Source organism: Trachinotus anak, unplaced genomic scaffold, assembly GCF_046630095.1.
Source record: "Trachinotus anak isolate AG129_WGS33_773 ecotype Australia unplaced genomic scaffold, CSIRO_AGI_Tana_v1 ptg000010l, whole genome shotgun sequence".
Lineage (NCBI taxonomy): Eukaryota > Metazoa > Chordata > Actinopteri > Carangiformes > Carangidae > Trachinotus > Trachinotus anak.
The window spans coordinates 22,850,980-22,874,696 of record NW_027273861.1 but is presented as its reverse complement, the minus strand read 5'-3'; the positions used below and the strand labels follow the sequence as shown (position 1 = coordinate 22,874,696).

General features: G+C 40.8%; 1 protein-coding gene across 1 annotated transcript in view; it reads right to left on the bottom strand.

The window, feature by feature from the left end:
• Positions 1-23,717, bottom strand: part of fcho1 (FCH and mu domain containing endocytic adaptor 1) — a 57,942-nt gene that overhangs the window by 10,084 nt on the left and 24,141 nt on the right. The window contains exons 3-16 of the mRNA XM_071486228.1: positions 18,368-18,459; positions 14,677-14,751; positions 13,645-13,786; positions 13,188-13,340; positions 12,485-12,589; positions 9,912-10,010; positions 9,106-9,202; positions 8,753-8,870; positions 7,582-7,606; positions 5,225-5,285; positions 3,139-3,332; positions 2,266-2,290; positions 2,065-2,121; positions 953-1,004 (exon numbers count right to left, since the gene is read on the bottom strand). Coding sequence (XP_071342329.1) covers positions 953-1,004; positions 2,065-2,121; positions 2,266-2,290; positions 3,139-3,332; positions 5,225-5,285; positions 7,582-7,606; positions 8,753-8,870; positions 9,106-9,202; positions 9,912-10,010; positions 12,485-12,589; positions 13,188-13,340; positions 13,645-13,786; positions 14,677-14,751; positions 18,368-18,459 — 1,295 coding nt within the window. The remainder of the gene's footprint in view (positions 1-952; positions 1,005-2,064; positions 2,122-2,265; positions 2,291-3,138; positions 3,333-5,224; positions 5,286-7,581; positions 7,607-8,752; positions 8,871-9,105; positions 9,203-9,911; positions 10,011-12,484; positions 12,590-13,187; positions 13,341-13,644; positions 13,787-14,676; positions 14,752-18,367; positions 18,460-23,717) is intronic.

Below are 23,717 nucleotides of genomic sequence, written 5' to 3'. Positions count from 1 at the left end.
TAACAGCATATTCATGTTAGAATGAGACGTATCACATAAGGGTGTAATGTTTGGTTGTCCACATAACGAAACACTAAGTGACCCTGTTTAGCCTTTATACGCAGTATATGAACATTTAACAAATGTTTTTAACACAGTATAATCATCATATTATCAATAATTATAAGGTCTCCTAAGACATATTCATATTACTGTAACTGTGCTTTACTATATTGTCATTTGTTATCTGTTTATACAGGAGAAATTGTTTTCTCCAATACGTTAAAACAACTTCTATCTGCTTAATTACATTATAATGTGTTATAAACCATCTATTAAATATTCATGTAGCGCATATAAAGCCAAAAGAATGGCACTAAGAATAAATTGTCATCACCATATACATTTGGTATTGATACGGAGGTATACTGAGGAAAAATACACTGTCCCACCCGCAGGACTCAGTCTTCACGCAACCTTAACAAAGTATAAACTGTCTGCAAGCTCTACGCCTCCTCTTTGTCACTGTGCAAAGCCTGTTAGGATCCATATATCACTGCAGCAGCTGTTGATGCAGAACTGGTACAAGTACAGGTCTTATAGTCCCTTTTATGACAAAAAATATTCCCACAAGTTCAGTATGTCCAGTGTTAAAAGAGTTGAAGTTCAGTAACCTTTTTATTCTGAGCAAATTATTTTCGAGCTTGTACAGAGAAACTAGGGTTTGGAAACAGGTTGAGAAAAAGGACCGATCGGTGAGAGCAATGAGGTGATGTAGTTAATACCAGACTCACCAAAAGTAAAACATAAGATGGTGACTTTGGATGTGAGGTGGAAACCTGAGGAGCTTCAAACTGCTGAAAAGGCCACTGATGATGCAATCTGACATCTAAATATGTCTCTCTCCGCACCGCTCAGAGACAGATATGGAGAAGAGGGAGGAAAGATGACATGAAGGGCAGAGCCACCTCACCTGCTGTGATCAGGACTGGAGGTGGACCTGCGTAGGCCCTCCTGCTCTCCGTCTGCAAAGAGGCAACGCACAGCACACAATGAGACACAGTGACTCACAGCAGAGGATGTTTCCTAATCAGGACTAATCAGCAGCACGGTGCTCTTCATCAGGGTGCTGAGGGGAGGCCGGGACGGGGTGAGACAAGATGACGTGAGGGAAAACCGATCAGCCATTACCTTCCCTGTGATAAATACCAGCAATTAGCCTGGTCTCACTCAGCTCCAGCCAGCGCTGCTGTCGCTGCAGAATAACTGCTTTAATCAGATGCTCATTGTTTATCCTGTCCACTCTGGATTTAAGAGAGAGAGAGTCCCCGCTGTTGTGAGGCAGCAGGTTGTAGCCTCCGACTCCAGCCTAACCTTCTGGCAGCTAATGAACCTGTCGCAGATAAAAACATGTTCTGGTGCACGAGCAGAGGGCTGGGTGTGACTAATGAAGGGTGGTTGTTCATGCGGGGTCAGCCAATGAAGAGATTTGCTGTCTGGGGGGAAACACACAGGAGCTGCACAGGCTGGGGGTAGAGAGAAGCTGCCCTGAGACATCAGCGCTTCACCGATGGTACTAATGTGGCTGCGACAGAGAAATGGTTTCCATCCTTTTCAGACTGCAACCACGAACAGATGAAGGGAGAGTTACTTTGTTACCCCCATAACAGGTATAACTGCACAGCATGACAGAGTTTAACCTTCAGTTTTCATTGTTGTTGCACCGATTGATACAAATACTAAATTAGAGCTGCAACTACCAATTATTTTCACTAATCTGCTGATCACTCGATTCATAGATTAATCCTTTGGTCTAGTGAATATCAGAAAATAGTGAAACAGTTTCCTTAATTGAATTTACAAATACATATGACAAAGCATCAAATCTTCACATCATGACATGACACAAGTAAATATTCAGCATGTGTCCTTTAAAAAGGATTAATTGATTATCAGATTATCAATTCCAACAAATAGTTTCTACTCTAAACATAAATACAGAGGTTTCAAAAAGGAGAGTAAACACAAACTGATAAACAGGCTGATAGATAAATATAGAGAATGAGAGAGTGGAGTCAGACTCACCCCTGTGGGAAGCAGCATCGCCTTCTTCCGATCGCCCTCCTGCAGTACTCGAGTTTCCTGCAGAGACACAACAGAAGACAACAGCTGTCAGGAGTCTGTCCCCAAAAACACAACACAAAGACTACAGAGGACTGTACGTTTCCCATCGCTTTGTGTTTCAGGAGGGAGATTTACTGCAAAGTAACATAAAGCAGGACTTACTGGAGAGATGTCGCTTCACTGGCACCTAAAAAGTAAAAGAGAGGGTCAGATATGGTCAACACAGTGGACTGACTTAAAGAATAAGGAAAGCTTTACATAATGATTTTCTTTTTGTCAACAAATCCCATGAAAAGACCAAAATCAACAATGCGCTGGTTGCTCCCTTAATAATTTAGCTTCTCTATCCTAACCTCGAGCCCATTGTTTCCAACTGATAAAGACAAAAAAAAAAACACCTCAGCAATATAATTTGTTAGTTATAGTTGTTTGCAGTGCATTTGGAGGCACATTAACATCCATTTGGTGCAGTAGTGAGTGTTTCCAGCCCTGCAGCGTATGTGGGATTGACTCTAAATAAACTGCAGTGCCCATGTTCATCATAATGGAGGAACATGTCACCCAGTGCAATAACCCGGTTCACTGATGTGTTTCTAATAGTTTCTGGACAGCAGTGATGCTCTATGGGACAGAATAACCAGGATTAGACAAACAATACCAGTTAGTGGGATCAGTTCATTGCTGGTTTCAGCCTTTAATGGGATTTGATGACAACTTTAACCTTATTTATTTATATATAAACATGTATTTTTATGGGGCAGAGCACATTAATCTACATTAATTTACATAGTGTTAAATTTAAATATGCTGGAGTTGGCACCTGTGGTCCAACACAACTGAAAATGACAAAAGCATTTCCTACACGATTAAGTTATAATGAAAATATATCAGGTGACAAACTGGAGGAAATAAAACACAGTAGTTTGTCTAAGCAATCTGAAACAAAGTACCAAACACTACAAACAACTTAATCTTTCTACATCATCATGTTTTCAGAGGAATCCCGAAAAACACAAACACCAAAACAAACACAACCTGTTGCCGTACGCCTCGGTTGGGCGGCAGGGTGAGCGCCCCCACGGTGGCTTTCAGCTCCTTCTCAGTGGCGGCGGAGTTGCTACGGTTGCTGCTGGCGACCGGTCGGATCTGGATGTGGAACTTTTTGGGCTCCTCGTCGTCGAAATCTGAATCACTTGAGTAGAAGTTGTTCTCCTTCTCATCAGAGCAGCGTACAGAGAGAGAGCAGGGTCAAGGAGAACAAGCTTTTTTACTGCAAACAGGGATGAGAAGTGATGCTGTTTGGCAGGTGTAAGTCAAGAGGTGTGACTTAAAAGAGACAAAGAGAAGAAATCAGACCTTCTGTGAGAATATCGTTCAAAAATAAAACTCATATAAAACCCAAAAATGCTGGAAAGTAGATTATAAACCTGTAAGCATGAGTTTTATTACCCCTGCTCATTGCATTCACTGTGAGATTGATGAGATCAGGACAACAGAGAGACAGTGCAGGCTCGCAGTGTGCAGTGCAGCACAGACACACATGCAAAACATAAACAGAGGCAGCGGCCCTGCAGAGCGCGCTGGAAGTGAGGACTGCAGAGCTGTCAAAAAGCCAAACCGCCACTTCCTGTCGCACCACCAACAAAAGTCTCCTCCCCTTCCTCTTTTCTTTGGACTTCGCTCTCTGCTGCACGTTTGTTTGTGTTGTGTCATGTCACGTGTTGTGCGTATTGATAGATTCTTAGGAACTGAGGTACATATGCAGCACGAGGGGTCTTTGGTGAATGAGCACCGTCAAACCTGAGCAGCTGGGGGGGTCGATAGTGGGAGGGCAAAGGCAGGAGAAGGTTGTTATCTAACCATATGTCAGGACTGAGAGCCACCACCGATAAATGGGTCGGTACTGAGGAGTCAGGACGTGGAGCATCAGGTTATTACAAGCTGAGTTCAGCTGGACTTCACCTTGTCTGGGTTTGACAAGGAGGATACATTCAGGCAACAAATAGGATTAAGATCTGGTTAATGAGGCCATGAATGCAGCCAATTGGGCGAACAAATTGCTTAAACCCTGCCTCTCACCTCCGACCTTTTGGTTACGCTTCATTTAAAACGTCTCCATCTCAGTTAGAGGTCTGTTTTAGAGTCTGTTCAGTCTCATGAGGTTTAATTCGATGGCTCTGTCACATGAGGCCAGTCAAGTTCATGACACAGTTCAGAAATCTGTAACCTCTTTATGAATCTGACATATGTGGGTGTCACGATTAAAATGATATGTTGAGTTAGAGGAAGGCTCTGCTTCTGTTTTTATCAGTTGCTGATTCATTTTCATTCAACAGATGGCATGTTCCGCTACAGATGTAGTTAATGTGCAATTTATCAATTAGTCAACCGACAGAAAATGAACAACATCCACATTAAATTTGTCAAAATCATTAGAATCATTAAGTAAAAGTATCAGCATCTGCTAATCCCAGCTTCAGAAATGGGAAGAGTTGTTCCCTTTTCTCTGGTTCATATAAGTGTAACACTTAGGATTTCTGACTATTGGTCACACCAGTGGTTGGCCTTTTTTTTTTTTACACACTAATTGGAAAGTAGACTGTAGAAAGACGACAGCAAATGGGAGTAAAACGATAAAAATACCAAAAATGCAATGAAACAAACGTCTCTAGGCCAGATGTCAACTGAGACCGCTGTGGTCCAAGATCAGAGCTTTAACATCTCCAAATAAGCAGCTTTAGGACATCACCTATGATGGGCATTTGTTTTGTTAATATGATTAATTTTACATTAATATCTTCTAGACTTAATGACACATGAAAATTATAGTGCCTATAAAAATTATTCACCCTTTTATTACAGGATGAGTAACATGGTTGTGAGTAGGGAGAATGTGATGATGCCTGGATTACACAGCTGTGATTTTACTGAATTTTTGCTGTTTTTTCTACATTTAATTACTTATTCATAATATTTTAAGTTTAACATTATGCTTGCTACATTTCTTTTTACCCAGAAAGATGGAAGGAGGAGAAAAAAACAACTAATAAACACAGTTTTGAGAAAGTAAAGAAAAGGTTACAGATGCCAGACTGAGCTTGTGTGAGCAGGAAAAGGATATCATTCTGGGTGCTGTCGGCTCGGATGACAAATCCTTCATCGTCTACTTCCAGGGGTGAATTCTATGAGAATGGAAACACACACACACACACACGCGCGCGCGCGCGCGCTGCGTCAGCAACACAGAGATAAATGGCACTTCAACAACATATCTGACACACAGAAGTGCTTTGTCATGTTGTGTAACTGCAGCCTGCATGTTCCACCGGCAGCTTTCTGTTCTGTTGCCCTACAACTGTCACAGGTTTTCTGTGGTCTCCATGTGAAATGTAAGATTTTTTAAATCCACATAGTAAACATTTCAGTACCTTTTTCATGGTATAAGAATGATTCATTTATTTATTAAGTACATGAATATAATTAATCAGCTGACATGTTGAGGTGACCTGGACACATGTATGGATTACTGAACAAATCCACATGGTTCAGATGTGACTGTATGAAGTAACTGTTCATTTGTTGTTTGAGAATCATATAGTTACAGGAAGAGGAAAAACTATTCCAAAGAGACACAAAATGAGCAAAAACCACCACAGATGACACAAGTTATTTGTTGATGTTTAGTGTCTCTGTCAGTCTGGGGGGTGGGGGTGGGGTGGGGGGAAGTCCCATGTAAGAGGGAACTAGTCTAATGTTAATGTTAAAGAAGAAATATTGATGACCTTTACAAATGAAATTTAAGACTTTTTAAATACCTTATAAACATTTTTGAGGGAACTAAATTCAGTGCTTTTTGAAGACCTGTCATTGATTTAGGTTTACTGACAACACTCCAGTACATCTACAACGCATCCTGCACTTATTTCCATCGCTGTCCTTAGTGTTTACACAGACCACATACCATGTGTACAGGGGGAGGTGTGAGTCAGTAACTCACTACTACAACTGTTGTACATTAAACATGTTTTTATCAACAGGTCAAACAAAGCCGCTTGTGCTAGAGGCGGATGTGTGTTTTCAGTTTGATGAACCATGTGATCGTGCCAGGATGTCTGGACAGTGTACATCAGCTGCAGCCACATGATCTTCAAAATAAGACCTGAGGAGAACCAGATTTACTCTCCAGCTCCAGCGTGGGAGCAGTTATTTTTAGTCGGAGTGGGGACATATAAAGATGGTATTTCAATAGATCTGATTTCAGTAATCAGATCTCAATAGGTCAAGTTGGCATGACAAGCGTAACTGTTGCCACTGATCTATTTTTTCCATTGGATTTTGATCCGATGGAGGAAAAACTCCAACAGGTCTAGTTAATGCTTCACGGTGTGTTCAGACTATAAAAGTCACATTAAGAAGATAAATGTAACTGCAGCAGCTCAGCTGCAGTTAGACACAAATGGATTTAAAGCTGCAGTCGATATTTTTTTTTATATCAACACTGCTTGAATTTATGAGGCAGTGAAAAGTAAAGCTGTCACAGTTATCACCCAGTTCAGCAGCCACTTTTACTACGATCACGTTCAGTCTCACTGCTTCTATCACCTGTTTTCTGCAGCACCAGGCAACGTGTCCCATCAAAAAAGCTCAGATTAATCTGACTGTTTGCTACTTGTCCAGCACCAAATGGTGAACAGGAAGTGTTACCAAGCGGACGGTGAAGTCAGGCAAACATCTAGCAGCGAAACAGACAGATATTTTTCACAGGATTTGGAAAGCAGCGTCCTCACTGGAATTATTTAAGTTTTAAATATAAAACAGTCAAGAATCCGTATGGATGCACACATTTGAGGAGTTTTCTTTTTCTCTTCCATTTTAACGTCTAGAAGGTGAACTGACAGTTTCAGTGCACGTCTTATCTTATGCAACTAGCTTTAAAGTGACCTCTGCTGACATCACTTGTACTTTTCACACTGCAGCCAGAAACTTAATGCCCTTAAAGCAGCTCTGTGATCTGCTGTTTACTCTCTGCTTCCACATCAGCCTGTGAGATGGTTTTCTGGCAGCGTCCAAAAGCCCTTTCACACACACACACACACACGCACGCACGCACGCACGCACGCACGCAGGCAGACATGTACACAACAACACGTCCTCTCATGGAGTCACGCACTTCCTCTCTGGCTGCAACATTATCCCCTAAACCTCTTCTCAGAAGTACTGGAATAAACCTAGGAAACCCCACACCTTCAGTCACGTCATTATCACACACTAATGACCCCCCCCCACCCCATCACACACACACACACACACACACACACACACACACACACACACTCACCTTCTCTGCACAAACACACACACATTTGCAAACAGTTTCCCCTCCCTCCCTAAGCCCTCTTCAACACAGCCGCAGTAGAGGAGTCAGACAGGTCTGACAGGAGCTGCAGAGTTTAGGTGTAAATTATCTCAGATACTCACTGGTGCCTCCGTCACAGCTGAATCCCTGCAGATAAAGAACAAAAAAAAAAAAACACAGGGATGTATTTTTGTTTTCATTATTCAGTAGAGACACAGACTGAAGAAAGTAGGAAAGAACGAGGATTGAGATTCATTCGTGGTCTGTACCATGAAGCGAGATTGATGGGTTATCCAGCTCAGCTATCTGTGGGCTCATTACCACAGGATCCAAACAGAGAGAAGAGAGTTTACAATAAAGTGACAAAATAATAAAGAGCAATGGACATTTTTTACATATCAGTCTGAAGTCCAGTTTTAAAACAGTTTACCACAATAAATAAAGATGATTTCTTTCCCTGACAGTGCAGATGTTTTTATTCCATCACTGCAGCTCAGAATAACATGAGGAAACTCTGTGATGATACATGGAAATAAAAACTATGCCTTCCGTTGTCTTTTATGAGAAAAATTATCCACATGCTTAAATAGTTGCAATGATTATAAATGCCACATTTTAGTCAGATAGATCTTTTTGTTCATCATCAGACAAAAAAAACCCCAAAAAGATAATTATTTCTACAATTCCTTATTTATAGCCTTAGCTATAATGTAATATTTGGAAATTATTTTTAGTGTTTCCACAGCTTCTTTTATTCTGGTAGTGTGATCACATTTATCACCACCTACTGAATATCACTTTCTGCTGTCACTATAAAATAATTACAAGCTAATTACCTGCAAGTAAATCACCAATTTATCTCATATCAGTAAGGATCTCATTCACTGTTCTGACAATGCTGCTTGTAATGCAGTCGTAGCCATTTAATAAAACCCAGAGTTAACCAGCTTTGTGATACTGGCTCTCCAGGATGGATGGTGTTAGGCTAAGTGAAGCCAGATAAACACAGGATAGGTGGACTAAGCTGAACTCACTTCATTATACAGACCTCAGGGCTTACAGGTCATGCTTGTGTCAGTGTGTGTGTGTGTGTGTGTATGAATCCATTCTACCTTTGTGAGTTTTAGGGTTAAGGTTAGCGTTAGGCATTTAGTTGTGATGGTCGAGGTTCAGGTAAGGGGCTAATGAGTGCATTAGTTTAACGAGTGTCCTCACAAAGATAGAGGTACTAATATGTGTGTGAGTGTGTGTGTGTGTGTGTGTGCGTGTGTGTGTGTGTGTGTGAGCACTCACGTAGAGTCTGGCTCCTTGTCCCTCTTGCCCAGGCCGGGGATCCTGAAGGCTTTTGCCCGACTCTTCTTCCCACCTTCAGGCGCCAAAACTGTCATATACTCCTCAAAACCAACCAGAGCTGCAGACGACAGGCGGTTCGACAAAAATAAGAAATATCCACAACACACACAAACACAGAACAGTCTCCATGTAGGCATTTGTCACTATGAATTATTCCACCTCAACAATACTGTTATCAGTGTGGGTGTCTTCATGTTTTCTTTGTTATGTAAGCAGCTGAAGTTGTGCGTTTATTCTTTTATTTCCTTCCCACTGGAAATGAGCCAGAGCGGATCCTGGTGAGCTCACTGTACCTGGCCGGTCTTTGCCCGTGCCCTTCTGCTCTGCAAATTTCTGGATGAGGTTATCGATGCCAATGTTTTCCACGTTCTGCTTGAATTCCTCGTGGACCTGCAGCAGAGGAGAATAGAGTGATTTCTTGGTCCTGTATGAAGCATTAAATATAAAAGGGGGGATGAGAATGATTCTGTCTGTTCTACATGGTGATCTTTTAGAGTGAAAAAGAAAATGTTAAATGCTCTACTGCTTTTGCTTTTGTCCTGGTTCAGGTTTAAGCTCATTCATGCAAACATGTAGAAAATTTGAAAATTGTCCTCCATCAAAACACATAATACAGCAGAATGTATAATACACAACCAGGAAATTGTAAAGATGCACAATAAATGATGTGTTTTACAGAACTCCTGTCCTACCCTCAGTAGTTTTTACAGCTCTGGTGGATACAAACTCTAACTTTCAACTGGAAATGATGTTTTTAAATGATCAGAAATTTAAAAATCCTCTTCCACTTGTGTTTTTCAGTTCACTGTGGTCAAAACATTATCAAGCGTGTGACAAAAGTGACTGACTACAATCACAGACTCGTGTTGATGAGATTGTACCAAATTATCCAACAGAGATTTAGACTAAACTTTAATTTCTTAATAATAAGATGAAACATGTATTGTATTGTATTGTATTATATTATATTATAAAGATATACAACAGAAAGTAAAAACTGATTTTGGAAAGCTATAACAAGCCCAAATACTTCAGGAGGAAGTGTTTTCTTCTAATAAAGCAGAGCTGGTCATCAGAGCAGGATTCAGTGTGAACGTACCTGCCCCACCTGGACGTGGGTGTCTTCTATGGAGTGGGAGTAACCTTTGATCAACTGTTTCATCTGCCGCAGGTGAGCCTCCTCGATTTCCTGAAACTTCTACTCAAACAAACATGCACACAATCACGTACAAGGAAAAGAACAACAAAATTAAAAACCAACTTTGTTGCCATGTGAAACCCTCAAAACTGTACTTTTGGTTAATTTTGCTTTCTCTGCAGGTTAATATCTTTCCGTGACCCTTCGTACAAAATGAAATCCTTACGAAATCAACTAAACATCATCAAAGCTGCACTGACATTTACTTTAAAAACACAGCTGCCTCTTTAAGTTGCTGAGAAGAACATTTTAGTTAAAAAAGGTTTCACCAAACAGCAAAGAAATGCAACTTTTACAGTAATTATGTTGTAAGAGGTCAGTTTTCTTCATAATACTGTCGATTGCTTAGGAGATTTTAGATTTGTATTCCTTTTTATGTCTTTAGATGCGTCTATATAGGTTTGATTTCTTTGTGATTTTATTTGTTTGGTACCATGTTGTGGTTTTTTTTGTTATTTTTCTTGTTTAGTATTAGTTTCTGTTTTGTTTCTTACTAAAGAAAAGAAAGAAAGAAAAAAAGAATCATAACTTTCTCAGCCTCTGCATAATGCTGTGAGTTTCTAAGGGGGAACAGAGAAGCGACCAAAATCTAATAATGCAGAAACTAAAACCTGCAAATCTGTGCATTACAGTGAAAATAGCCTTTGAATGAGCTGTGAGGATTCAGACGCAGCTCCAGAGGGGCAGTTAGCCAGCACGCGAGGCAGCGTGTTGCCAGGTTGTTAAACCAGCGATAATTTGAGAGGATTTAGCATTTAAGTTTGATCCTGCTCTTTATTCGGCCGGCTCATTTGTTGCTGTCTGGTTCAGGGGAATTGTCTTGATGTAGTAGCTCTAGCCTTTTTCAGAGAGGTAGGCTTGTGAAACAGACTTTTGCCAGCTCCTTTTCTCCAATTACCCGGACAAGTTCTGGGCGGAGAGCAAAGATAAAAACACTCTGCTGACACACTGTCGACCTACAGCACAGCACGTTGTTCCCATCTGCCCCGTGTCACTGATCCAGGTTTGCTGCTAACTCATCTGGATCTGTGATGTAGTAGAAACTCCTCAACACTGTTGCTCTAAGAACAGTATCTTGGGTGCTTTTCAACACCTGACGTGTTCGGTATGTTTTGAACAAACACTGGTGTATGTGCCTGTTGAATGTAGTGTGTCAGCTGATGTGACAGCTGCCAACTGAACCGGGCTGGGTTTTCACCAAGATTTCCAAAGCTAAACTACTTCTAATAAATCCCTCTGCTGATTGTGACCTGTTCGGGGAGTGATTTTATAAATGATTTATATAAGCTATGTTAATCTTTTGGTAACCATGGTAACATGCATGCGCATCAGCATGAGAGTTTGGGGATTTTCCCTGATCAATCAGCCATTCAGAAGCAGTTAAAACTGCAGTCTGCTGTATTTGTATCCTGTATCCTGCACGTTGGCAGTTAATTAAAAAGTAATTGACACACTGATGTTCAAGACGCCTCTTTTTTGTCAGGTCACAACTCACAATCAGCTGTTTCAATATGACACCACAGAACATAAATATAAGAAGCATTAAAGTTCTGCATAAACTGGTGTCAGTCATTAGATTGATAGATTGACTGACTGATTGACTGATTTCAGAATTAAAATGCAACAATATGTAATTTTTTACCTTTGGACCAAATGAAGTGACCTTCATGTGAGGTTACTTGGTCAATTTGCAAACAAGAAATCAGCAGCTATTTTAAAAAATTGATTTAATCTTTATTAAAAAGAAATGCCAACATTTTTCTGATTTACAGCTTCTAAGATGTGAGGATTTACTGTTTTTCTCTCTTTTATTCTAAAACTAAATCACTGTTACATCCATCTCCTCATCTCTTAATTAATGATTGTGCTTCAGCCCTAACCCCGTTTCTTTTTGGTACACCATAGAAGATAAATATATTTCATAAGGTGCCTAAAAGTTAAGCAGAGAAGTTAAAATTCAGCTTCAGTAATGTGGCGTGTGTCCAAATGTGGGCGTGGCTTAGCAATTTCTTCTATGCTATTGCTATTGCTCTTGCTTCTATTTCTTTTTTGGTCTTTTGACACATGTTTTCCTCCCAGATACCACATACCTCCTTCATAATTATGACCAGACCTTCCCCCTCGGTGCTATTACAAGAGATAATTGGCCATGAGGATTTCAAATGTAAAACACAGAAGCACTCTTTGGGGTTTGTTGAAAATTTCCATGGAAACAGCAGCAGTAACCATGGAAGTGTGGAGGCAATGATTAAAGGTAATGAGCGGGGTGCAGGATGTGAGAGCAAGTGGGTGTTTAGGCGTCGGGGGTTGAGGTTTCCTTTTTTGGGGGAGGCATGATGTAGGATAATAAATGAAAGGACGAGCTGGAGTTCTTGTGTGGTGAGAGGTTACAGAGAAGGTGAGTCAGGGAGAGAAAAACACCACATCAAACAGATAAAGACGTGGCCCTGGGCCCAGCTGGAGTCAGAGCTGACCTGGGCAGACTCGCTCATCTTCTGCTCGAACTCTCCTCCCACACGGTTGTACTTCTCGATGCACAACGCGAATGACTCAGCCGCTTTCTTAGACTTCAGCTCCGCCTAGTGAGAGAGAAAAGGAAAAAGGAAAACGATGGCCTCCAGCTCCTGACTCTCATTCACAAACCTTCAATAACAGTAAATAGCTCAGTAAGTGAAATGATTACAACCACTGCATTCAGCAGTCAGTCTCCACCTTCAAAACAAGAACAGCCATCTGTTCACAAAGAGGATGTCTGAGAGCAAAACAGTTAGAAAATGATGTTTCCCATGACCGTCGGTCCGGGGCAAATCTAATCTATTTAAACTATTACTGACATCCAGGGTCAGTAAAACAGAGATGATTAAAAAAAGATTGTGAGAAATTGAACCTTGAGTTGGGATTGTTTTGTTGAACAGTTATCATTTCATTGTTCGATCATTTGTCTCAGGAACTGTAAATGATGGATTCATCATATATTATTCCCAACCATAGCCCCTTCACCACAGCCTGTTCAGTGGAGGTGGTCACAGAGGATCCATGTCTGTGTAAAAGGTAGAGTCAGCACAGCGGGACAGGACGCCGACGCTGTCACGCCTCTGATCCCAGAACACCGGCATGATGAACAGACCCTTTTAAAATCAGAAAAGTATCTTGAAAACAGAGAAACTAGTGGCCGACCTTCTCCAGTTCTTTCTGTGGAGCTCCATCCTTCCTGAGCCGGTCCAACTCCAAACACTTGGCGTGGTAACCCTCCTTTGACTTCTGAAGGTGACCACTCTGAACCTGCAGCGCCTGCACCGCCTCCACTGTCCCCACCATCTCCTCCTTTGTCTGGGTGAAACACACACACACACACACACACACACACACACACACACACACACACACACACACACACACACACACACGAAAAAAAAAGTGGATATACAGTATTATCATTGTACTTAATACTTTAAGGGCAAATGCAGCAATTACCAAGAAGGGAGAAGGCAGTAATTAGATTTTCTGTGAGATAAATTAGATCAGGATGACAGAGGCGCGATGCAGGGCAAGTAATGAGGAAGTATACAAGTTCACAGAAACACACACAGGCACAGAATCAGCCAGCTTTCTGTCCGAGCAGCCAGATAGATACCTTGCGGTGAATTTTGACCTGCTCGTCTCCGTACTTGTTGATGTCCCGGATGAGATCGTTCATCTTTCTCATCAGCTCGAGGTGGCAGAGGGCCAGTTTGTCCGACGACACCCTGAACACGTCCCACATGGGAGCAAACGTCCTAGGACATAAACATATAATCAAGCACAAACACGGCTGAAATCCATTTCTCATATTCAAGAAATCCCTGTCCAGTGGGCATTTCATCATTATATGATCATATATTAGAGAGATGAACTGTAAATCAGTTTGAAGTGGAGATGGTCAGTAAAATGTTATCATGACTGATTAGAGGTTAAGAACAGCAAAAACAAGACTTTCTGCTGCTGTTAAGTTGCCCTTTAATTCAGCTAAAAGCCCCTGAAAACTCAGTTTCAAGCACTTTTCATTAACAGCTGTCAAAACAAAATAAGCAAACATCAGATTTCAAGAAGTAAAAGACAACTTTAGGTGAGATTTATTAAAAGTTTAACAAAAAGCTTATCTGCTTCATTAGGGCTGCGTGGGTGTGCTTCCATCAGATTTGATTGACAGTAACCAGTCATTGGTGATGGTGAAGTATTTGACATTGTGTTTTTCCAGCTCAGCTTTGCCCCACTTCTTGCAAAATAACAAAACTCTCACAGAAAAGTTTTTTGTTTTCAAGTCCTTTAATGGGTTGTTCTGCCATCAGCTGCAGAAATCCGTTAGCACACTTTGTTTCTTTTGTCCCACTTTTCATCAGCAGGTAAATACTTTTTAAAAAAACTGTGTCATTAAATAGGCAACATATGTATTAAACCATATAGGCTAAACGGAGGAGAGGACATTACTTTAATCATAAATGTGGACATTTGGTGATGCAGATGGTGCTCATTCATATCTCATGTGTTGCCATATGACCATTACCATCTATAATTACACTAAAGAACATCTTCCCGGGGTATAAATTCTACTGTAAGGCTCTGACCGGGAGGAGGGGTTGTCGGGTGAAGCTGTTCCATTGTTGTGTGTTTACATGGTGGTACTCACCCCTGTGGACTTCCATTGCTGGCCATCTTGGCCAGTTTGCTCATAGATTTGGAGTAGGTCTCCTCAATGGCAGCTCTGCAAAAACAAACACAAACATAGGAACATCAGCAATATAACTAACAGTCAATCTAACTGAGGGAAACCCAGAGGAAACCTGCAAATCTTAGATACACAACATTTAAACCTATTGTATAGTGGATATACTGTGTGGTTTAGTTTAGTTAGGTTTTACTTTTATTTCTGTGTTCTGACAAACATCTTGGCCCTTGGCCACTTTATAAATCATGCATCTACCAGTAATACATGTATAAAAAAAATTTAAGAGCAAAGTAAGTTACAACTTTATTAGGGCTGCAATTAATGACTATGTGTGTTATTGGTCAATCTGCAGATTATTTTCTCAACTATTCATTCAGTCTATGAAGTAGTAAAAACCGTTCATCACAACTTCCCAGAGCTAAAAAGGGAAGTCCTCAAACTCCTTGCTTTATCTGACCAGCAGTCCAAAACAAAAAAATATTTATTTTATATATGTAATATATATGTAGTATATATATGTGTGTGTGTGTGTGCTTGAGGTCAGAAGATGCACGCTTCTGTTTGTTTCTCCACTAAAGTCTGACAGCAGCACGACAGAAAGACGGATGTAAATTCTTCTAAACAGCCTTTAGACTGGTGAACATAATGTACTCCAGTCGCACTTCCTCACAGCGCTAGTTCCTCCTCTAATGGCGTCATATGTTATGTTCCCTGTGTAGAGCTCACTTCAGCCCAAACGCTGGGCATCCGCCGCCACCGCAGTCGGCGAGTTTAAGATTTATTTTCATCAGTGTTGGGTAAATATTGCAATAAGCCACATTTAAATGATGAATGGACTTGTTTTGCGGGGCTGGTCATAAAACTTTAATAAGCATCTGTAGACCCTGAAGAGAGAGAAAGAAGGCGCTCCGATCCAAACATCCTGAGGGCGAACAGACAGAACAACTACACCACAGAGGAGACAGAACCATAAACAGACAAACTCAATGTTGACTTTTGGCAGTGATGCTGAAGGTCTGCTGGGGATTCGTTCATACTTTGTTTTATGTTTTTTAATATTTTCATCGAATCAATTAATAATTTAGCCGACTTGTCGAGAGTTAAAGTTTAGATGGTTCATCACTGGGTCTTTTTTTTTTTGTTATTTTGTCCTCACAAAGATGTCTGCACAACTACTCCCAGCCACAGATTGATTAGTAAAACTTCACTTTGAAAGTCAAAGCTTTGATTTGTGTGGCCAAAATGGCAAAAAAAAAAAAAAAGAAAAATCAATCTCATTTGGATCTTTTACAATATTTTGATTTAAGTCATAATTTTATGACCCGGTCTATCAAGAGTCAGTGTGCCAGAGTGCATGAATACCTGCTTGTGATGTGTGTATAACCATATTCTCTCTATATCAAACCTTTTCTACTTACATGATCTTATATTTGAGATATTGTAACCAGCAACAACTTGAACTTCATAAATAAATACAACAATCAATTCATTATCAATATGGTCTTTCTACTGTGGACATACTAATTCTTTTAAAGCTGAAACTAACAATTATGTTCATTATGAATGAATTACTTTTTCCATTAACTGATTAATCGTTTGGTCTAATAACAGTGACAATTTACAACAACTACAATTTAACTTTCTTTATTCCAAATGTCACATCTTCAAGTAACTTGCTCTGTCTGACCAACAGTCCAAAGTTTACTATCATACAAGACAAGGAGCAAATTTTTCACTTCACATTTCTTCACTAGTTCGACCCTCATGTCCACTGTGTCCATGCCATCAACGGTTCCTCACTGATAAGAAGTAGCAGTGAATCTTCCTGAGACTGAGGCACCAGGAGCAGATTTAACTGAATGATTCAGATTGTCTCTTATATCAAAATGACCTTTCAGGAAAGTGGAACGAAAGACAGACGAGAGAGAATTTATCAACACAATATCCTTTTCTCTGTCCTGTGGGATCACACGCTATTTTACCCACAGTGCCCCTATTTAATTTCCTGGCTGCTGATTTTTTTTGTTGTCTGCTGCTGTCCGAGCAGATAAGTGAATTTCCCCCTGTGAGGAATGTGCGCTGGCGCTCCAAATCAATGTCAGGATTATATCACTGGTCTGACTGGTGTGCGCTGTGTGTTAACTTCAGCCGTGAGAGGAGAAACTCCAGTGGGAACCTTGTTACGTTGCACAATTTACTCACCGATAATCGCTCATTAGAAGGATGAGTATTTAATATAACAAACTAACCACTTTGAGTAGATGCTTTTTAATTAGGTAATTGATCGGCTCACTTAGTTGCTGTTGCTACGCCTGTCAAGCTTTCAGTTCTCACACAGCACACATGGAGGCTACATGGGAAATAGTGCTCAAAATCCTTAGTCATTTTAACTTAAATGTGCACTTGATGGCTTCACATGATACCAGGCTACAAGACTGAGGCTGAAGCTGCAGTGTCCTTCCTCACCATTTGATGGTCCCTGCAGAAAGCATGGAAAAACTGATCCTGCACTGCAGTGTAGAGCTAGTTAATCTTATCGTAATGTAAGATCAGATTGTTTCTCCAATCTCACACAACAATCCTTGGCTTCTTAGTTGATATACTTGTTTGTATCTTCAAACCATATGTTTTCACTTTTATGATACAGGAGAAAACACTTTCAGGGTGAGGACCAACATATCCTACCTTGGGGAGAGCACTGGCTGGGGTTTGCTGAAGTGTAAAGTTCCCCAAATCCAACAGAGAGCAGACCAGAGCTGCTAATGTTACCCTGAACTCTAACAGAATCCAGAGCAGGTCTTATGTCTAAGTCTGTCCCCCCTGTTAAGGGTGTTTCCCTTCAGTCCAGATAGATTTTTTTCTGTTCTCAACAGTTGGATACGGTACAGTTTTATTTGTCACATTTGTGCCTCTGCATTTAAAGAATGTGGAGGGTTTTGTCTTTTTTGAAGCCTTTAAAAAACCCAAAAGGCCCATGTACAAAGCTTCAACCTGTGGAGAAATCCAAAGCTTCACAGGGCTGTCAAGCCTCATTACGATGGCTAAGCTATAATTGGAAATTGATGTGATTAGTGAAGTTCAGGTGAGGCAGTGGAACTCATTATAAGAAAGTATTTAAACAAAGCAGGTGGCAAATGAGGATAAAAGATGTGCAATAACTTTGTGCTGCTGGAGTTTCAGGGACAACTGACCTATTCAGACTCAGGCGTGAGTGTGTTTGAGAGAGATCCAAGAAGACTTAGGTCAATACGACTCTTCTTGGATAACCATGACCTGAGAATCCTCACAGAAATGTTTGAGAGATAGTACACTTCAGAAAGTAGCACAGCAGTGAGGACAGGGGTCAGAGGTCAACGCCGTGAGAGACAACTGAAGCAGTCCTAACAAAGGAAGACCTGTTAAACTGCTCTCTGCACAATCTGCATTCTGCCGGCAGGACTTTGAAGCAGCATAAATCATGAACACCTTGATACAGCGAGAGATGAAACCCAAAGCAGTGCATTTATAATCTCTGAGCATTTCACCCAGCCTTGGCACAATCTCTCATCTCTCTTTCCAAGTACTAAGTCGAGAATGTCGATTTTTCACCAGTCGAGCCCCGTCTCTACCACCACCTCCCACACAGATCTTCACAAATACACAGGAACCTTACCTCTCACGAACGAACTCGGCCAGCTCCTTGGTTGCCAGCTGGCCATGCTTCATGTTGTGGTAGAGCACGTCAAAGCCGGCATTCTTCTCCCCCTGCCAAGGCACGAATAAAACACACACGGAGTCTGTTAGCATCCAGACGAGGTACAGCAGTAGAGATAGAGATGTAAGGTGATGCTCTGGTATAGCAGTATAACACCTGGTATTATTCTGAGGTTATATTAAAGGTATCAGTGACTCCCTTAGAAACATTTTACCATCAATCACATAAAAAAGCCAAAGGCAGTAAGAAAAAGATTTGAGCTTTAAATTCTGTTTAGAGTTGGATGACAGATTACTGGAACATTATTGATATTGACATTAATACTACTCCTTAAATTTGTGTGGAAAGCCCCAGTCGGTACATATCTGACTTAGAGGAGAGATGTAAAATGATAGCTTGGTCTGTTGTACGGTTTTAATAAAAACCCTTTGAGTTTAAGCTATTTTTGCTCCAATACCTTGAATTTAACAGTTTGTGCTGCAGTTTTCCTCATCACTCCAAACAACAGTAAACTGAACTTGAAGTAAAGCAGGTCACCAGTACACAAAATAACCAGTCTGCCATCACCAACTTTCAGCATTTAGCAGGAGAGAAAACGAACATGAAGCCACCTCCTGAGTGTTGTTGAGGAGTCTATCTGCATTTCTTTGTCTGGCAAGTAACAACAATGAAACAGGGCAAATAAAGTTCAGGTATTAGTTTTTGCTTCCTTCTCTCTCCATATGCAGCATATCAACTAAATACCAAAACAGATGTAGGCATCATTGTAAACAATAAAGACTAGTGCAGACATATTTCACGTGGCTTGCAGTGAGTCCAAATGGAAAATATACAGAAGAAGCCTCTTTATCAACACTTAAGCTTTAGAGCATCTAAACCACCTGCTGCTGTTTGACTGTCAGCCAATAAAAAAAAAAAGACTTGACAAAGACTTTAATAAAATCTCAGGTGATCTGGTTCATCAGGACCCTGTCGGTGCTTTTTGATCAGATTTAATCAGGCCCCACTTAAATATTAGTTATTGTCTTATTGCTTTATCAATACAGTATCAGTTCTGTTCAGATATTAGCACTGGTTCTCTGGTTCTCCCTCTTGATTGTGGTGGCTTTAATACATTTAAGGGTTTTAAGTGTTGATGTAGGCAGGTGTTTTTATTCAATGTCAATACTCTCTCTCTGTAACCTTGAGCATTTCATGTCCGGCAATAACTGACACTCTAAATGTTAAATTTCAGTCTAAATGGCAGTTTGGTAATCAACGAATGATATCACAAACCAGCACTGATTGTGTTCTTCTCTATTTTGAAGCATTTGGCATTTTGCTGCTTTTGGCTCAAACGCAGACTGTGATGACATTTAGAGGGAGGAATCCCACATTATACTTGTTATTTCACTGCTGCTGCACTCCACTGCAACATTATCTCACTGTTCGCTGCTCATTCGTTGAGATAACATGACTCAGTATCGTTCACTTGTGAGAAAACCACAGAGCTGTGTTGCTGCAGGGAGACACCGACTACAGCACCAACACACACCCATCGCTGTCGTAATGACACAAACCAACACCTGTCTTAGCTTAAGCCTCAAACATCTAAAGAAGTGCCTGACTGCAGCAGCATTTTTACAAACAGGCTGTGCCGTTTCTTGAGCCTCACCACATTTTTCAGTCAACAGACGGCCGGGCTGTCTGTGCAGACAGAGACACAGACAGCTGCCTCTCAGGACCTAAAAATACCCCGTCGGAGGAGAACACACCAGTTCCCAGGTACCAGGGGAATGGCTGGAATGCCAAGGAAGGGTCACACACACACACACACACACACACACACCTCATCACAGTGAGAACACAAAACAGAGGCAGACTGGAGAGGCATACTGAGCACTCAACTCCCAGTGGTCAGGAAGAGAAATGGTTGTTTTGAGAGGCTGATGATACAAGACCAGACAGAAAACACCCTGAAAGCAGAGCCACCGAGGCGTCACGACCTCTGCTGCTCTCCTGAGCATCTGGACACTGGATGAAAGCTCCAAAAACTTTACTGGAGCGAGAAAAAGGAAACCTTATGACAGTTCTAATGACCTGCTACTGCTGAAACCCTGCCTTCATTCAGTCCAGTGTGCAGATTAGACCTCAGAGAAATTAGCTGATTAATCGACTCAGTCAATTAACAGAAACTATTCCAATCAATTTATTCAGGCAAATGACCTCACACCAAAGACTTAACTAGCTTACAATTGGTTCAACTAGCAGCAGCACATTAGCTTGATGTTACAAGAGCACTGATGTTTAACTCATCCGTGCAATGATGCAGCTTTTTCTTAACTAGTTATTAAATTATTATTTGCAGTTGCTACAAACTGATTATATTAATACCAAATAAGTCTTAACTGTGAGTCCAAACACATAATAAAGCACAAATACCAACACATTCTGAGCAGCCACTATAACCATGATATGCGAGACCAGCAGTCGATCTCTGTGCTGTGTGGGTGGAGAACTGATCTAATTAGCACCACTACATAAGTAGCAGTTGATGTTAGGTACAAAGCTGCAGATCTGAGTCTACACAACACGACACATTCCCACTTCCACTGCAGAGAGGACGTTAAAGGACAAAATAACTGAGTCGAAGTACTTTGGGTTTTGAAGCTTTTTGAAAACATCTCCCTGGGCTTTTGGGAAATTTGTGGTGGGTATTTGTATGGAGGCCATTTTTGGGGGAAAACGATCAGTAGATTGATTGGTAATGAAAACTATAATTTGCAGATACTCCTCATTTTCTCTCAATCTTTTATCCTGCACCTGCCTAAACATAAGACGGGATGTGCATACAAATACATTTCTGCAGTTTTTTTCATAATAAACTGCAAAAAGACAGAAAAAAAAGTCAGGGTAATAACATCTGTTGAGACAGATGTCAAATCGAATTAAAGCCGTCCTGGCTCCTGTGGATTATCTGCATGTTGTTTATAACACTGGGAGCAGCACAAGTTCAATTCTACTCCCCTCAGTTGTAGCTGAGTGCTGGCAGAAATCTTCTATTTCATTTAACTCAGTTTACAGTATTTCAAACACTTTATTAGATAAAACCAAAACTACCTACATTTGGGGAAAAACACACGACTGACAGCGAGTGAGTTAACATCTTCTTATTTTTTGTGGTTTGGGTGAACTGTCCCTTTCTGCAATGTCCCTGATACAAACAAGATTTTTTCTGCCTTTGTGTTGTGACAATTCTTTAAAATTATAATATAATAGTATAAAACATTTGAAAATAAGATTCTAATGTTACAGCCTTGTTGAGGATCATTTCATCATCCTGAAATAAAACTGTCTACCACTGCTGTAAAATACATTTATTTAAATTAGGGTGAAACAGGACTCCTGTTGGGCTCATTCACGCTGAATACAGCACGAAACATCCAACATCACTCATTTTCTATCTTCTCCATGTTCGATCCTATTTTCTCCACTCCTTAACAAAGAATAGGGTTTTGTGTTATTACACAATAGTTGAGTGCTTTAACATTAGCATTTTATAAACAGTGGAGGGGCCTTCAGCCGGCTGCATAGAGTTGTTTATTGGCAGGGGTCTGCTCTATTCAACAGGGGGACCATTACTCTCTCTGGGTTTTGTCCCTTTCTTGCAGTTGGCAGACGCCTTTTGTTGAAACTCTACCCTCGCTGCAGAAAGATGAGCTGCCAGTCTAAGCCTCTACACACACACACACACACACACACACACCAGTCTGACACAGCACCTGCCCACCACTGCTAGCAGCCTTGTCTGTTGGCTGTATGCAAATATAGCATGTCCACAGACTGTAGATGATTATAGAGCTCAAATGGGTTTTGCAAACTATATTTGCTAATGATAACAGTCAATAAGAGGCCTTGTTGAATATTTGAAAATGCAAATACGAGCACTCTGTGCTACAAGCCATATGCCATGTGTCATAACTCCAATACCAGAGCATTTTAACTTCTCAGAATATCATATTTACTTTTGTGAATTATCGAATATTTCCTCATGACTCACAGACTCCATCATCATAACCTGACACAAAGTGGTTCTAATGGATGAGATGCCGCTGTTATTGTGCCTGTTCATCCAGTGCGCTGGATGTTAGAGATTCATTGCTGATGTAGAGAAATGCCCACAGCTGCCATCCGTCAGGTGAGAGCTGATGAATCAAGTGCTGGGTGGTGTTGGGCTGAGAACTGCAGTAACCAGTGCTTGCTCAGTCTATTCGTCCTGCACTGTATGGTCCGTGGAAATTACTGACGGCGCTGCCACTGTCATGTGACTTGCGCAATTAATCTCTTCCCTAAAATAAATGCAACTGACTTACGTATGATATGACCTTTGAAGGATCCTGGTGCTGCGTTCAAAACAGGCAGCAGCGGCTCAGGAGTTAGAAGAAGTTCACCACTGATCGTAAAAGTTGTTGGTTCAGTCCTCAGCTCTATCTGTCCAAGTGTCCTTGAACTAGGCCATAAATTACCCCAGGTGTATGAGATGAAAAATTACAAGTCACTAAGGAGGAGAGCTTCAGCCAAATGAAGGTAATATAATGTAATTTTATTCTAAAAGGTGTAGCCGGTGCAACTCTGAACGCATTGAGACTTAGAGGAACATTTCACCAGTACTGAGGCCAGAGGTGCCTCCAGAACTGTGTGCACAGACAAAACTGAATGTCACAGGAAATTCTTCAAGAACAGGCCTGGTGATAGTTCACGTTTTTCTACAATCCATGAAAACTGAACTGATCCAAATAACAAGCGCCCAGAGCCTGATCACGCTCCTCTGTGCCACAGACCTCCACTGTTTTCCCAAATGTATTAAAAATATAATGGGTGACATGTGACTTCGTTAGCATGAACATAGCGACTGTTGCTTATTTTTACCCCATAAACACCATCCTGCTGCTATAAATAGTAACTTTTTATAACTTGTTCTCACTCTGCAGCTAAAACAGACAACAAAAGCTCTCTTTATTCCAGTTTTAGTCATGTTTGCTACAGTTTGCAGCTTTTTACTGAGGCTTTTTTTTTTCAAACTAAAATTACATATTTGTGATGCTGTTTTAAAAAGTTATGAGTTCAGGAGTAATAAACGGGCTTGGGCCTGGGGTAGGAGGGTCAGGCTAACTCACTGTTAATCAGCAGCTACTTTGATGATCTAATAATAGTTTTAGGTTTTTTTTAAGCAAAAATGCCAAAAATGTGCTGGTATTGATGGAGTATTTGATGCTTTTATTTGTTGCACGTATACAATACTGAATATTTTTGGGTTTCAGACTGTGTA